This window comes from Mirounga angustirostris, unplaced genomic scaffold (assembly GCF_029215605.1).
Source record: "Mirounga angustirostris isolate CCGP_5_RB_7025 unplaced genomic scaffold, mMirAng1.0.hap1 SCAF_13, whole genome shotgun sequence".
In the NCBI taxonomy this organism is placed as follows: Eukaryota; Metazoa; Chordata; class Mammalia; order Carnivora; family Phocidae; genus Mirounga; species Mirounga angustirostris.
The window spans coordinates 38,387,870-38,403,860 of NW_026991721.1; the positions used below are offsets into that span (position 1 = coordinate 38,387,870).

General features: G+C 41.3%; 1 protein-coding gene and 1 pseudogene across 3 annotated transcripts in view; both read left to right on the forward strand.

Annotated features, from left to right (window-relative positions):
- TSG101 (tumor susceptibility 101) overlaps positions 1–15,991 on the forward strand; it is a 60,815-nt gene that overhangs the window by 24,363 nt on the left and 20,461 nt on the right. For 2 of the 3 annotated variants that reach the window (XM_064576749.1, XM_064576748.1), the window contains exons 8-9: positions 11,871–12,073; positions 13,264–13,503. In XM_064576749.1, coding sequence (XP_064432819.1) covers positions 11,871–12,073; positions 13,264–13,503 — 443 coding nt within the window. Of the gene's footprint in view, positions 1–11,870; positions 12,074–13,263; positions 13,504–14,731; positions 15,069–15,991 lie in introns of those variants that run through there. The other variant, XM_045894034.3, reaches the window with a different exon arrangement.
- LOC123858161 (U4 spliceosomal RNA) lies at positions 1,629–1,758 on the forward strand (annotated as a pseudogene).

The window sequence follows — 15,991 nt, forward strand, 5'->3', positions numbered from 1 at the left end:
TTTGATCATACCCAGTGCAAATCCAAGTCATCACATTGTGTCTTATCTAATTTATTTCAGAAGCCTCCCAAAAGGTTTCTGTGTCTGTCCTTGGCCCCTACACTCTGTTTTATACACAGCATCCAGAGTAATCCTAGTAAAACAGAAATAGGGGTGCCTGGGTGGCTCAGTCAGTTGAACATCTGCCTTTGGCTCAGGTCATGATCCCGGAGTCCTGGGATCAAGTCCCATGTGGGGCTCCTTGCTCAGCAGGGAGCCTGCTTCTCCCTCTGCCCTTCCCCCTGCTCGTGCTTTCTCTTTGCCCCCACTGGGCTCCCTGCTGCTCCCCCTGCTTGTGCTTTCTCTCTCTCTGTCAAATAAATAAAATAAAAAACCATAAATAACGTCGCTCCTGTGCTCAAAACCTGCCAGTATTTCCCCATTTTACTCAGAATTCAATCCAGAGTTCTTAGGCCTAGAAGGCCCTGTGTGATCCTGCTTTCTTCCCCTGTTATTTCTCTGACCTCATCCTCTACTATTCTATCTTAGGAAATCCACTTCCTATTTCCTTTGCAAGGAGCAGGCATGCCTACCTGACTAATCACCTACCCCCACCAATCCCCGCCCCCGACCCCCTAACAGTGCTTTATATATAGAAGTGCCTCAATAAATATTTTGCTGAGTGCCTAAATGAATGTAGGAGCGTATGAAGTTCATCTTTCTGTTATATTTCCTGATAAACTGTAACCATCCCAAGATCTAATGTAAGTACCCTCCCCCAAAAAAAGGATTTTCTTTGCTTTTTTTTTTTTTAAAGATTTTATTTATTTTTTGACAGAGAGAGACAGCACGAGAGGGAACACAAGCAGGGGGAGTGGGCGAGGGAGAAGCAGGCTTCCCACTGAGCAAGGAGCCCGATGTGGGGCTCGATCCCAGGACCCTGGGATCATGACCTGAGCTGAAGGCAGACAATGGCTGAGCACCCAGGTGCCCCCCAAAACAGGTTTTCTAATGCTGTTCTTGCCATTGATACAGTCTAGTTATTGAGGTTCTGGTGGCATGGTTTTATTAAAATGTTCTCAAAATTACTATAATGTAGCTCTTTTTCTACAATATAATTTTTTTTTTTTTTTTAAGATTTTATTTATTTATTTGACAGAGAGAGACATAGTGAGAGCAGGAACACAAGCAGGGGGAGTGGGAAAGGGAGAAGCAGGCTTCCCGCGGAGCGGGGAGCCTGATGCGGGACTCGATCCCAGGACCCTGGGATCATGACCTGAGCTGAAGGCAGACGCTTAACGACTGAGCCACCCAGGCGCCCTCTACAATATAATTTAAAGGATTTGAGTTAGAAACCTAATGATGGGAGATCTTTCATCCATAAGCAAAGCACACTAAGTCTTGTTAAGCTCTCCATTTTGGTTCAGGCATCATCAACAAAATGGGAATAGTGCTATTTGTTACCGTTTTTCATTGAGATAATAGCATAATCCCTTTGATTTCTAGAAAACCTCAGTTTCTAACAATCTTTTATATGTTAACTCATTTTAAACCATAGGTATGAAGCATTTTATAGCTTAGACTAGATTGTTTCCACATATCCAAAAAACAGGGATGTGGAGAAAATGGTATCTTTAAAATCACATCTAAGCTTTGCGCAGTGGCAGTATCGTAGCCAATGAGGTTTATCCGAGGTGTGATTATTGCTAATTAAAATAACATCTAATGTTTATTTTGAGAACAGACTATCAAAGAAATTTATGTATTTTTTTAAGAGTACTTTCTTAGGCTAGAAACATTTTATGATAATCTTGGCTATCCTTTAATATGTATTGTTCTATCTTTGTTGCTTGCCTGCTTGATTTTTTTTCATCGTTCTGGTAGTACATTGTGCACAACGCTGTTGGACTTCAAAACTGTAATACAGGAAAGCAGAAACATAAAAGTATTGAATGTCAGTTCACAACTAGTCAGCGTTTCCTCAGTAGATCTGTGGTCACCTGAATTTGTGCTATTATTCTCTATACTACCGAGACCATGAGAAAGAATGAATGTGGTATGTTTATCCTTGTACTTTGTATCACTTGATAGTTTCACTGCATAGGTTTTGATTTTAGATGTAAAACAAGCACCTGACTGAAAGCATCATTAACATATGTCTTATTATGGACGTGGATGCCTGTGCAAGTGTTGGTATTTAACCATCCCGACAGCACTGAAGTGAAAAAGCCATTTAAAAATGAAGTGATAAGGGCGCCTGGGTGGCTCAGTCATTAAGTGGCTGCCTTCAGCTCAGGTCGTGATCCCAGGGTCCTGGGATCGAGCCCCACATCGGGCTCCCTGCTCAGCGGGAAGCCTGCTTCTCCCCCTCCCACTTCCCCCTGCTTGTGTTCCTGCTCTCGCTATCTCTCTCTCTGTGTCAAATAAATAAATAAAATCTTTAAAAAAAAAAAATGAAGTAATAGAGGGGCACATGGGTGGCTCAGTCGCTTGAGCATCTGACTCTTGGTTTTTGGCTCAGGTCAGGATCTCATGGGTCTTGAGAGCCCCACAGTAGGCTCCTCAACTGAGCAGGGAGTCTGCCTGAAGATTCTCTCCCTCTGCCCCCCACCCCACGCAGGTGTGTGCTCTCTCTCTCAAAAAATAAATCTTTAAAAAAAAAATAAAAATGAAGTAATGGAGATTGCATTTTTTATAGCAACCTCTTCTGACAAAGTACTGAAGAAGGAGGACGGATACAGATCTTGGAACTTAAAATAGCTCTTTCTGATTCCAATCAATGTAGATTTTTTTTTTTTTAAGATTTTATTTATTTACTTGAGAGAGAGAGAATGAGAGAGCACATGAGAGGGGGGAGGGTCAGAGGGAGAAGCAGACTCCCCGCCGAGCAGGGAGCCCGATGCGGGACTCGACCCCGGGACTCCAGGATCACGACCTGAGCCGAAGGCAGTCGCTTAACCAACTGAGCCACCCAGGCGCCCAAATCAATGTAGATTTTACACAACATTTAAAATCAGAATATGTTTTGTCGTTTCATTTTATAGCTTTTTTTATTAGATAGCTTCCCACCTAACCTGACCTAAAGCCAGTCTTGTGAAATTGGAGCTCACTGAGGGCACTAAGCAGTGAAGACAGCTGTGGAATGATGTAAAACCTGTCAATGATGCTTTCCATCAGGTCTGGGCAATTGTAGTGATATTTTAATACCCTGGTATAGTGTAAGGGAAGAAAAAAGCTGTGTAACTCAGATTTTTCCTAGAAGTCATTGTAAGACCAGGTGTATTTTTTGTATATCATCTTTGCAACTATCAAAAACATTTTCGGGGCACCTGGGTGGCTCAGTTGGTTAAGCGACTGCTTTCGGCTCAGGTCATGATCCTGGAGTCCCGGGATCGAGTCCCGCATCGGGCTCCCTGCTCGGCAGGGAGTCTGCTTCTCCCTCTGACCCTCCTCCCTCTCATGCTCTCTATCTCATTCTCTCTCTCAAATAAATAAATAAAATCTTAAAAAAAAAAAAATTTTTCTACTGGAAAATCACTGGGAAAAGATGTGGAATTTGGATAACTTTCCTTAGATTTTCTGTCCATCGTAAGCATTGTTCGTCAACAAAGGCATCACAAGGAAGATAAACTTTTCTTGATAACTGAGGGTAAAAGTTAAATTTTTAAAAACTTAAATTTCTGTTTCTTTGGATTAAAATATGTGTTTCTTAAGAGTGAAACACTTTTGGGGGCACCTGGGTGGCTCAGTCTTTAAGCCTCTGCTCAGGTCCCGGAGTCCTGGGATCGAGCCCTGCATCGGGCTCCCTGCTCAGAGGGAAGGCTGCTTCTCCCTCTCCCACTTACCTGCTTGTGTTCCCTCTCTCGCTGTGTCTCTCTCTGTCAAATAAATAAAATCTTAAAAAGAGTGAAACACTTTTGCTAGGACAAGGTGTATAACTTTCACCAAGTTGGTATTGCCAAAGCTGTAAGAGAACCTGGACTCTGATTTTAAAGGTTTAAAATGACTTGACCACCACCAAATTATAAAGATTAAGTTGAGGAGACAATATTGATACTTGTTTATGTTCTCTTAATAGCAGATGCCAGAAGAAAGCAGAAGTAGGTATGGATATGTGGTCGTTTGTACGTTTTCTGGGCTGACAAATGGGTACTCAAGAGAACCTTTAGTCCCCAGCTGGGCATTTCAGTAGAGAACGCCAAACTCCCCTGGATAGGGAAGAGTGGCATGATGTGGGATCAGCTGATTCCCACTTTGATTCATGCATGGCGCCATCTGCCAGATAGATCCTCATGTGCTGGTGGTGCCTGTGGTGCACCTGGGTGGCACCGATTTGGAGATGATGAAGGTGTGGATATTATAATCTGGATTAAGAAGGATTGAAGGCTATCAGGCAAATGTTCAAGAATGTTACTACAGGGTGGTCCACTGTGGTCCTCTGAACAGTGTGGTGCCACTCAATGAAACTTCCCCATGTTATGAATATGTGTGTGAAGGAAGTCGGAGAACTAACTGGCTCCTTTATGTAGTGTATCAGAGGATGTACTATTGCCATACTTCCTTTGTGCCAGAATCTCCAGGTTTATTTCCTCTCAGCGGAGTCCTTTAATCAGAGTGGTTACAGATGGCTTCAACCCTGATTTACTTAGTGTTCTGAAACTTTGAGGAGACAAATTTGAGGGGAAAACAAAATGAGGTGCTTCTGGCCAATACTTGACCCAGAATCGAATCTGTTGTTTGGACACTTTGGATCTGTTGTTAACATTCTCATCCTTGAGGAGCACCTGGGTGGCTCAGTCAGTTAAGCGTCTGCCTTCGGCTCAGGTCATGATCCTGGGGTCCTGGGATCGAGCCCCGCATCAGGCTCCCTGCTCAGTGGTGAGTCTGTTTCTCTCTCTCCCTCTGCCCCTCTACCTGCTTGTGCTCTCTCTCTCAAATAAATAAATAAAATCTTAAAAAAAAAAAAGTCTCATCCTTGAAAGATCCGCATAGCTAATTCACACTTTGAGAAAGAGTTCTTTGAAATCAAATAATCTATGAAGGGGTAGATGTACCTTTAGGATTGTATATCATTAACTTTTCCTATATTCAAATGGAAACCCACTTTCACTTTCCAAATGGAATTTTTTTTTTTTTTTGCTTTGGCACCCCTTCTGCACAGTCTTTCACAGACTTCCTTTGGGAATACCTGCCTTATCTTCAGGGTAAAGTAGTAGTTTCCTCCCATCTGGGCAGTCAGTGAGGGCTTACTAAGGGTCGCTGTGCTAAATTTTGAAAGCTTAAAGAAAAAGGCCCTTACGTAATTTAACACTGTATTTTAATTTTTTTTTTGGTTAATATATGAAGGATATGAGAAGCTGATTAATTTGGCATCCTGGGGTTATTCCAATAGGATACTTCAAGGAATGACTTTGATTCTGACCCATCTTTTTAAGGATGGAATTTTACTGTCCTTCAAATTAATTGGCCTTTGTGCTTATGCCTGCTAGTAGCATCTCTCATTTTTTATAATTGGATGATTGTAGCACTGCCTTTTTTGAAGTAGTTAACTACTTTGCTATCCTATTTTTTTTTTTTAATTTTTATTTACTTGAGAGAGAGAACAGAGTGAGCGTGAGCAGGGGGAGGAGCCGAGGGAGAGGGACAAGCAGACTCCATGCTGAGCACAGAGCCCGAATGTAGGGCTTGATCCCAGGATTCCGAGATCGTGACCTGAGCCAAAACCAAGAGTCAGACACCCAACCAGCTGAGCCACCCAGGTGCCCCTGGTATTGTTTTAATGAGGTTCATACCTATACTTACCTGTACATTTGAAAACTTGAGTTTTTATGTAAACTAATGTAAACCTTTCCTTGTGGTTTGTGTTTATTTTCAAGAAGCATAAACCTTGAAGAAAAAGTGTTTTTCTTACTGATGGTGATTATAGAAACTTTCTAGAGCTTAAAGAATACTGCTCTAATAGTGTTTAAAAGATAAATTGAGGTCCCCTGATTTCGTTGGAAGAAAAGTTCCATAGCTCACACAGAGGTTGGTAGTAGTATTAGAAGCTTACATGTTCATAGACTACAAAAGCTTTTTTAAGCAGCTTACTGAATTTGCCAGGTTTGCACTTAATATCATGAATCAGAATGCCTTTATTCATACAGTTATTTAAATGTTCCTCCTAATTCAGAGATTGTCCTATTTTTTGTGTGTTTTTATTATAAAAGGAAATAATATGGGCTTGATGTGGTCCTTGAGTGACAGTAAATTACTCTTGGGGATTGCGTAGGCTCCATAGTTTGATCTGTAGCACAGATGTCAAACCAAAGACCCTAGTTATGTGGGTCTGAGCAAGTAACTTCCAGAAGTAAAAATGCTGAGCAAGTGATTCCCTTTTGCTGGTTAGAGGAGCATTTAGAAAGGTTATTGTTTAGTCAGACAAATAAGTCCGAGAAAGACAACTACCCTTATGATGTCACGTATATGTGAAATCCAAAAAATAAATAAGCCAAGCAATAGATATACAAGCCAAACTCACAGATACAGAGAACAGAGTGGTAGTTGCCAGAGGGCAGGGGTTGGAGGGTGAGAGAAATGGATAAACTGTTCTCGTTTTTGGCTTAAATAAATTGACTATTTTTAAAGGTTACTGTTCAGTTATCTTGTACTTCAGGACTACCGTGGATTCTCTAATATAAATGATCTTTCTGAGTTACAGGAAACTGATCATGCAGTAAGTACTATTAGGAGATAAATAAAAGTGATTGTCTTAAGTGTTTAGTTTTAAATCAGGTAGTCTGTACCTGTGCACTTTGAAGATACAGGCCTGAATTATTTGTTGAGTTATCAGGTCCATTGGGTAGTATATTGGTTTCCTCGTAGTAGAAAAAAAATTTTTTTTCAATTATGTTTTAGTTCCTAAGACTTAAGTTCAGTAATTGGATCCTACCTAACATTTAAATGAGGTTTTTGCTTAGGATTGTTTCTCAAAATCTTTGTTACCTTTTCATTGAGGCTCATCTGGAATTGTAGAAGGGCACGTCTGAAATCTGACTCTGCATGGGTAAAGGTCAGGATGTGGGGACTTGAGGTATGGCAGTTTGGCACAAACTCTTCTTACTCCAGGCCTTGTTACCTGGGTATAAAGAAAATGAAAATTTCTCTTAAGACATCTGAGGGGGTTGGGGCGCCTGGGTGGCTCAGTCGTTAAGCGTCTGCCTTTGGCTCGGGTCATGATCCCGGGGTCCTGGGATCGAGGCCCACATTGGGCTCCCTGCTCCACGGGAAGCCTGCTTCTCCCTCTCCCACTCCCCCTACTTGTGTTCCCTCTCTCGCTGTGTCTCTCTCTGTCAAATAAATAAATCTTTAAAAAAAAAAAAAAGACATCTGAAGGCAAAAAATTTTTTTTGTTTGAAAAGTGATCAAGATGATGAGAATCTCCCACCGATCTTTTTTCTTACTTAAACAATCCCTTAAAGTGTCAAGGTTCATCGAATTTAGAATTTTAATTGGTTTTCTTTTTTGGCGTTCATATTCCATATCTTCATTAAAATTCTCTTCTTTTTAGAAGGTAGGTGGACCTAATGTGTTTAAATATACTGTATAGTAAGGTCTGTGGGTGGCAGAGGAAAGGACAAGGGCTAATCTTGGCACTTCCACCCTCAGGTGAACTGCGACCTTTATCGAAAGCTTGGTTCCCATTTTGAGTGTTAATGGCTTTAGCTGGAGACTTCTTTGGGAGGCCTTATTTGGTGCTGTATGGTAGTGTTTGCTTTAACGTATTTCATAAGAGAAACAGAATATAAATTCCAGAATTTAAATGTGTGTTTTTAAAAAGAAATTTGAAAACTTCACATCAGTGTAAGTTGATCCATTTTAAGGTAGTAATTTTAACAAAACTTGATGTTTTTGTGTGTGAAAAATCCAGACTAGTTATAAAAATACACTTAATCCTTTATTACTTCAGATAACTTCTACACAGATAAACGGAACACTTTAACGGCTGCATAGGATTAACCACACAACTCTACTGCCTTGAAGGGACGTGTGTTGAAAAGCAAAAAATAGAGTAAAATAGTTAACATTGCAGATTTTAACACTCATTGCTTCCATTAACTCAAATAATTCTGCCTGAGCAGCTATCACAGTTCAGTGCTAAGCCCTTCAGGAGTCAAATTCTTTAAAGATACTGTTCCTGTCCGCAAAAGGACAGCCAAATTTTTACCAGGAAATGTTACCGAGAATTCAGTCTCTTTGACTTGCTTTGGTTTGCCATTTTGCCAGGGAGGTGAAAACCAATTTATGATTTTAGTTTCTCACAACAAATTCAAAAATTTAGGGAAAAGGCTAATTGTATTTAAATCTGAAAAAAATCTTATTGAAACAACTTAATACAGGGTGGAATAAACATTAAATTGTTTCTGTAACAACCTACCCCTTTTGATACGCAAACCACAGTTAAGTTTCTAACCTCTATTGCGAAGAAAACAAAACAAAAACAAAAAACCCAAGAGTGTAGGAGTCCCCAGTGTCTGGTTTGTAACCTGAGCGGTGTTCTCCACCCCCCACCCGCCGCCAGGTTTAGGTAAGTGCTTGCCTCCTTTTCCAGTGATCCACGTTGCCCTTCTTATCTGGAAACTATGGTATCAGGAAGTTTTTGGCAGATCCTAATCTTTTAAAAATATACCTTTGTCTTTTTTGTACTCAGGTATTTTTTAAAGTTCAAAGTATGTTTTTAAACTGATAAATATAGTAAGAACTATTAGTGGGAACTCATTAGGGTTAACAGAGGAAAGATCATTAGTGGAGATTAGCTTTAACACCATATTTGATGGTAGAGAGAAGATGGAATCTGATATTTAAGAACAGTAAACTGTTTTTGGTAGTTAAAATGACTTAAGAGTTTGATAGTGAAAGAGCTAGAGCTGGCTGTGGAAAAAAGCAGGATCATCTAGCAGGTAATTAGCGCCGCACCCCGGTCATTTACAAGGCCTTCAGGAAGTTTCTGCCTTTCATAGGTTGTGATTAGGATAATTCAAGCATTGTAGCAAATGTATACCATAATTTTGGGGATGAGGTTGGGGTGTGGGGACAAGGCCAGCAGGTAGAAGTTTATAGTAGCAACACAGTAGTAGAAAAGCAAGAATCACAGATGGATTACAGCGGTGTTTCTTAACGTTTCTTTCTTCATCTTCCTCCTCAGGAGCCTTTTTAGACATTTTTTTTTTCTTAATTAGAGTAATGTTGTATAAGACTGGCCGTGAACTCAGGAAAAAAGAACTAGAGAGCATAGAGTTTTGAAGATTACCCAAGATTTGGGGCTAGGAAGAGAGATGAAAGAAAGCAAGCCAAGAGCAGAGTAGAAAAAGCAAGACACTGTGCTTAGACTACAGATGAAAGCTTAAAAGCATCTGATCTTTCAGAAGGATCTAGAGGAATGCAGGTTGTCTTCCTGAGAAGGTGAGGTTAGTACTTTTAAACAGTGAGGGGTCAGACCATAGTTAAAGGAATTAGGATTCTTGTTCCAAAGGAGAGTGGGAGAAAAGAGTGGAAAACTCCCATCTGATGGTTTCACTCCTTTGAAAATATCCTGAGGATTTTTGCCTTGTGGGAAGATGGTAAAAGGAGGCTAGGGCTTTAAGAAAGAGTCAGAAGGATTGAGGACTTGGGTTAGGTTAGGTTTGGCAGGTGAAGTCTTTGGAGGTAGGAGGCCTGGTGGTCTGATAAATGTGAGAGAGGCTGCCTTGGCAGACCTCCTGCGTGCTGTAAGAGACGGCAAGAAGTCCGCGCGAGGCGAGATGCTCCCAGGAAGCAGGGGTGGGAGAAAGGGAGGTCAAAGGGACGAGAAGGAATGAATGGAGATCTTGGTAATTGGGGAAGGTTGCTAGTCATCCTGGTCTCTGTTGGGGATGATGTGAATAAAGAGGTGGTCAGACAGGAAAACAGCAAGAGAAATTAGGGGCATGAGCCTGGAGGTGGTGCAGTAGTTGGTAAAGTGATGAGAACACTTTAGAAAAGTTAGGTATTAAAGAGGCCAGAGATGTGAAAAAGAAGACCTCAGTTTTCATAGGGGAAATGTGGTTACCCTCTGGCTTTACCATTCTGAATTCCAAAGCACAAGTTACCTGAAAGAGTTAATACTTTTGCTTTTCAGAAATACGAAATGAGCTGAAATATTTTGTAAAATCAGAAATGAATTCTCGAAAGCACATACCTTATCGATTTGTATGTTAATAATCAAACAGGAGGTATTAATTGCTTTTCTGTCAACCCTGTAGGATGGATACTGTCTGGGCTCTCCTCAGCAAGAGGTTTCTAGCAGGAAGGAGGGAGGTCCTCGTAGGGAGAAATCAGTGCACACGGGGGGGGTCTGATCCTGGGCTCTCACTGTGCAAGTAGTGTCCTCAGGACAGATGGACGAAGGACTCTCTTCAGGAAAAGCGGGCCACAGGAGACCCTGTCTGTACTCATTTCTACTTGCAAGAAGAAAACCTAAGTCAGAAAAAGCAACAACAACAAAAAACAGTTCTTCTGTGGTGGGAATGAGAGAGAAAAAAGAAAAAACAAAACTATTTAGACTCAGACTCTGCCTTTCAAAACCTCTGAAACCAGAGAACGCCAGAGTGTCCTGATGTCGTTTACAAAAAGCCAGAAAAGCATTCAGGGTAACTTGGTATGAACCAGCTTCTGCAAGAAGACAACTTTCCTAACTAACAAGTGGAGCTTTTAGTTAGTACAAGGCGAGCTTATGTACTGGCAAGAACTGTGAGCAGACGGGACACTGAAGAGCAGGTGTGGCGCTGGCTGCGTGGGGCAGGCTGCCTGTTGTTGGTAAAGCTCGGCTGCATTTGAGAAGCAGTGTGCCTTTTCGGTACGGGGCCCAGGCCTGTGATGGGTGGGAACATGAATGTAAGAGTTTGGTTACATTTCTGCAAACAGACTAAAGGGTTTTGGGGTTTTTTCCTCCTGTTGAGTATAACTCAGTGTCCCCAGGATAGAAATTTTCGGCTCAAAGTGGTAGTGATACTCTGTTAGTCTGTAATCATTTTTTAATCATTGTAGGCAGTGACAGATAAATATAATTCCCCACATGATATTCTGTCATCAAACATAATTGGAAATCAGAATACCATGTACACATTTGCTGAATTAGGACCCTAACTAAAGAACGCCGATAGCCCTAAAGAGTACCGTACCATACTTCTGTCACTGGGAGGACCTTTTGAAGAAAATATCAGAGGGATAAGTTTATTTGATCTGAAATATGCAAGGAAATTCTATAAGACACTGATGAGGAAGGGATGTTTTGAAGAGAATACTAAAGAATCTGAGACTAAACAAGTTTATCAGCTGTTGAATTTTCTGTACATCACTCTCTCTTGCTCATCTGTTCATTCCTCTTTGGGTAAAGGGTAATGGAGTAAAAGTCTTGTAGAAGGGAAGCCTTATTAACCTTACACCAAGGAAACTGCCTATTCAGTCCTCTTACTGGCCTCTGCAGTAGGTTTCTGTCTCCCTCACCTTAGCAGTGAAACCAGAGAATGCACCTGACCTGAATCAAATGTTTTTCTTTGGTATAAACTTGTCCCATTTGTTGGAGATTGGGGAATAATTGTAATCTGTGGGGACACAGCCCCTGCCTCATTGAGAAGAGAGCTGATTATTTCAGCGGTCAGTAGAAAAGGCGGGTAAATATGGATTCATAGTAACCTCTTGCAGGGAAAGTATTTCTGAATCAACTCAGATTTTAATGTTATTTTTGATGAAATTTTTACATTTACTAGAAAATTTCTCTTTCCTCCCACTCTGAAAGTGTCAACTCATTTTGTCCTGTTTTCTGAAGGTTCCTGTGAAAGGAATAGAAAATGCTTAGGAAATTAAGCCAGTGGTTTCTGCCTTTTCCCCTGCAGGTCCCAGTCGGGACGGCACCATCAGCGAGGACACCATCCGAGCCTCTCTTATCTCAGCGGTCAGTGACAAGCTGAGATGGCGGATGAAAGAGGAAATGGATCGTGCCCAGGCAGAGCTCAATGCCTTGAAACGAACAGAGGAAGACCTGAAAAAAGGTCATCAGAAACTGGAAGAGATGGTTACCCGTTTAGATCAAGAAGTAGTAAGTAACTCATTGAATAGTTGCGAATTTTAGATATCTACCCCTTTTTCACCCTGGACGTTGTGGGTCCAGTAAGAGTTCAGAAAATTATGCATGCCTTTAAGCATTTGAATATAGCTTCTCTATAGCCTTGTTAGACGTGGGGCCTGGGTTGGCAGTTTGGTCTTTGGCAGTTGGAGGGTATTTAGAACATTTTTCCTTGCACCAACTTCACCCTGAGGGGTGAGGTTTGACTCAAAGGAGGGTGGTTTCAGTGCTTGATGTTACCAGACAGTTGCCAGGAAATAAGAATTTGAGAGAGTTCTGAGCCCTGATGAAGATCTGCAGACCGTGGGTCCAGACTTAAGGGTCAGTTCTTTTTTGTCTCCAGATGTCATTTGAACTATATTGAAAGCATCTTCAGCGAGCCCTCTAATGCAGCCTTTCGCTCTTAAACTTTCTCACATTTTTATCAGACTGCTGTGCCCATATGACTTTTTTGGTTAATGATGAAGAAGAGGCCTACTGGCATGATTTAAGTGCCAGCTTCACTCGCCACTTTCCTTCCCACGAAGGAGAATTTATTCCAACAAATGTGTCTGAGGGCCCTGGGGACAGTGGTTTGTGTGTGCACATTCGTCTTACAAAATGGTTCTAGGGCGTAAAGTCAGCTTCACAGTAGTAGCCTGCGATTTTTAAAAGTTCAGGAAAGCGACACCAGGATAATTCCAAGCCTGCACCCGCCCACCTACAGTAACTTGTAACTGAAGTTCAGCTGTTTGGGGTTCTGTGGATTAAGCTGTGTAGACTGGGGGAAGCTATCCCTCTGTAGCAGTGGCCCCCTTGTTTGGAAGAAAAACCTCTTTTACGATTTTCATGAGGACCCTCCTGCTGGATGGTATCTTGTCTGATGGCTTAGTTCGCAACAACATTTGCCACTGCTAAGTGACAGACTTATCACTGCCACTGGAAGTGCTCAGCTTAGGGTATTTTCAACGTTATTCTGTTCTCACTCAGCATCTTACATCACCCTTTTTCCTCTACCTTTGGCCAGGATGTTGTTTGAAACAATCTCAACCATGAGTTGTTTTAAGTATCGCTTTTTTATTTCCCGGGTCTGTTTCTGTAAAATTGAGTTGTAGATTTTTGACCAGCAGATAATTATGTACAGTTAGTATGAAGTCATCATGCTTGGACTGTTTTGTTTTCAGGCTGAGGTTGATAAAAACATAGAACTTTTGAGAAAGAAGGATGAAGAACTCAGTTCTGCTCTGGAGAAAATGGAAAATCAGTCTGAAAACAATGATATTGACGAAGTTATCATTCCCACAGCCCCACTATACAAACAGATCCTAAATCTGTATGCAGAGGAAAATGCTATTGAAGACACTATCTTTTACCTGGGAGAGGCCTTGAGGCGGGGAGTGATAGATCTGGATGTCTTCCTGAAGGTACGTCTTCCTCAGTCTGCTTTCCAGGAGCTCAGAACTCATGTTTTAAAAGAGGCACTGACCTTGAAAGCCACAAACCAAGAGGGTTTCTGTGTAGGAGAAGTTAAAATTCCTTGTGTTCCCAGAGAGCGCGAGTGAGCTCTGGGGCTGAGGCTCCATCTGGGAGGGGAAGGAAGGTGCGCTAGTGGCTGCAGCCCCCGCCCCCCCGGCAGCACGAAGCTGAAGGTAATTCTTCAGTCTTACTGCCGGGCCTGCGTGGGTCCGGAGGAACAGTCAGATTTCCATTGGTTCTTTCAGGTCATACACCATCCAAATTAAGATCGCTGACTGCCCCACCTGTTTGAGATTCTGTTTTGGTCTTTTCCTATTAATTTTCTTAGAATTGCATAATTTTAGACCCGTTTTCCTAGATCAAACAGCCCTGCAAAGTACTGAGCTGTCCTGCTCGTACCACAGCCCTTCTGAATGAAGGTGGTTCAGGCTCACTGCCGTCGCACAGAACGTGAAGACCCAGGGAGCCAGTTCTGGCTCCTCTTCTCTGTTGGGTCACGAAGAGCATGGTTTTAGAAGTAATAGTGGCCGCCCTTTGGATATTTGATCCACTGCGGCTGGTGCTTCAGTAAACGTGCGAGGCTGGTCGGGTCACTTACTCATCTTGTCTGTCTCACTGTGATTAAGTGGCCAAACCAGTCTTGGGCCTGGTGCAAGCACATGAATGTCTGGGTATAAGTCCGAGACCCCAGACTCCCTTTCTATATACTGTCCCCTGCTTAGGGAAAGGTGCACCCAGAGAGGCCAGAGAGAGATGCTGTTGCTAGGCATGGGACAAAAGCTGGCTTATGCTGCTCATTCCCTGCTTTTTGACAACTGGGGATAGTCGTAGTTATCAAAGTTTTATGTAACTTTTGATAGGATCAGAGTTCAAGTTTCCCTGGTGTCTTGGTTTATCTCAAGGTATAGTTCAAACTCCTGAGCCAGATCCTGTAATGGCATGCCTTCCCTGTAACGTAATCCTTTATCGAGTCTCAGAAGGTAACTTTCCTTATATAACCTGCCAGCATCAATCTAGTGAGTTTAAAAAGCCAAAAAGTCATAAAGTATTGGTTCCAAAGGAAGGTTGACAATGAGTTTAGGGTTCTTAGATCCCATCTAGTTTACAGACTGTCTGATACTTCATGCCTGGGTCAAATCCATTCTAAACTGTTGAAACTTTTTCCCCCCCTCCCAGCATGTACGTCTTCTGTCCCGTAAACAGTTCCAGCTGAGGGCACTAATGCAAAAAGCAAGAAAGACTGCCGGTCTCAGTGACCTCTACTGACTTCTCTGATATCAGCTGGAGATTGAGCTCTTCTTAAAGCATTCTTTTCTTCTCTTTCTCTTATCAGTAGTGCCCAGAATAAGTTATTGCAGTTTATCATTCGAGTGTAAAATATTTTGAATCAATAATATATTTTCTGTTTTCTTTTGGTAAAGACTGGCTTTTATTAATGCACTTTCTATCCTCTGTAAACTTTTTGTGCTGAATGTTGGGACTGACTATGCTAAATAAAATTTGTTGCATAATTTTTCTCTTTATTGAACATTTTTAGGAAAAATTAAATATTAATAAGCTCGGTTTTTTATTTCACAAAGCATAATATCCATCAAGTTAAAAATTAGCATTAATATGGGATATACCACATAGAATTCTAACTTGAAATATTTGAAACTGAGGGATTTGAGTGACTTTTTCTGTGAAAGAAAAGAATGCCCACCTTGGTATCAGTCATCACTGAAGGGTTTATAGAGTTTAGATCTTTTATAAAAATTATCAGAAGTTGGTGGAGCGTGCGACTCGATCTTGGGGTTGCGAGTTCAAGTCCCATGTTGGGTGTAGAGATTACTTAAAAAAATAAAATCTTAAAAAAATTAGAATAAAAGCTAGCAAGGTCAAATCAAGGTTTAATTTAGTATTAGGATTGGAACTACCATTTGTTTTTGTGTATATATCCATTTTTACATTGTAGAGAAAGTTGCACTTTTTTATAGTGTATCAATGAACATACCAGCCAGAAAAAAGAATCAGAATCTCTGTAAACACAGTATACACACACATCATTCATTCTTTTGAACCAAATGGCAAATATATATATAAACACATAAACATGGGCAAGAACTGCAGTCATGTAGGAATTGTAAACACAAAGTATCCAACATCTGGATGCTCAAACAGCTGGAGGGCTAAATAGAGAAGTCACTATTGCCCCCTTTTTCCACTTTTAGGAATTCAAGTTTAGTCAAGATTTTGACATATCTAATCCTATAACTACTCTCTCCTTCCTTAACTTCAGAATGGAAGCTTTAAGCAACTTTAAAGCTTGAGCCCCTTCTGAATTTCCCAGAGTTTCTGCACTCTTTTTCAAACGAGCCTCCTCTTCAGGGATCAGCTTTACCTTCATGAGATCTGTAATGCCATTCTCTCCGAGGACATAAGGAACACTAAGGAATA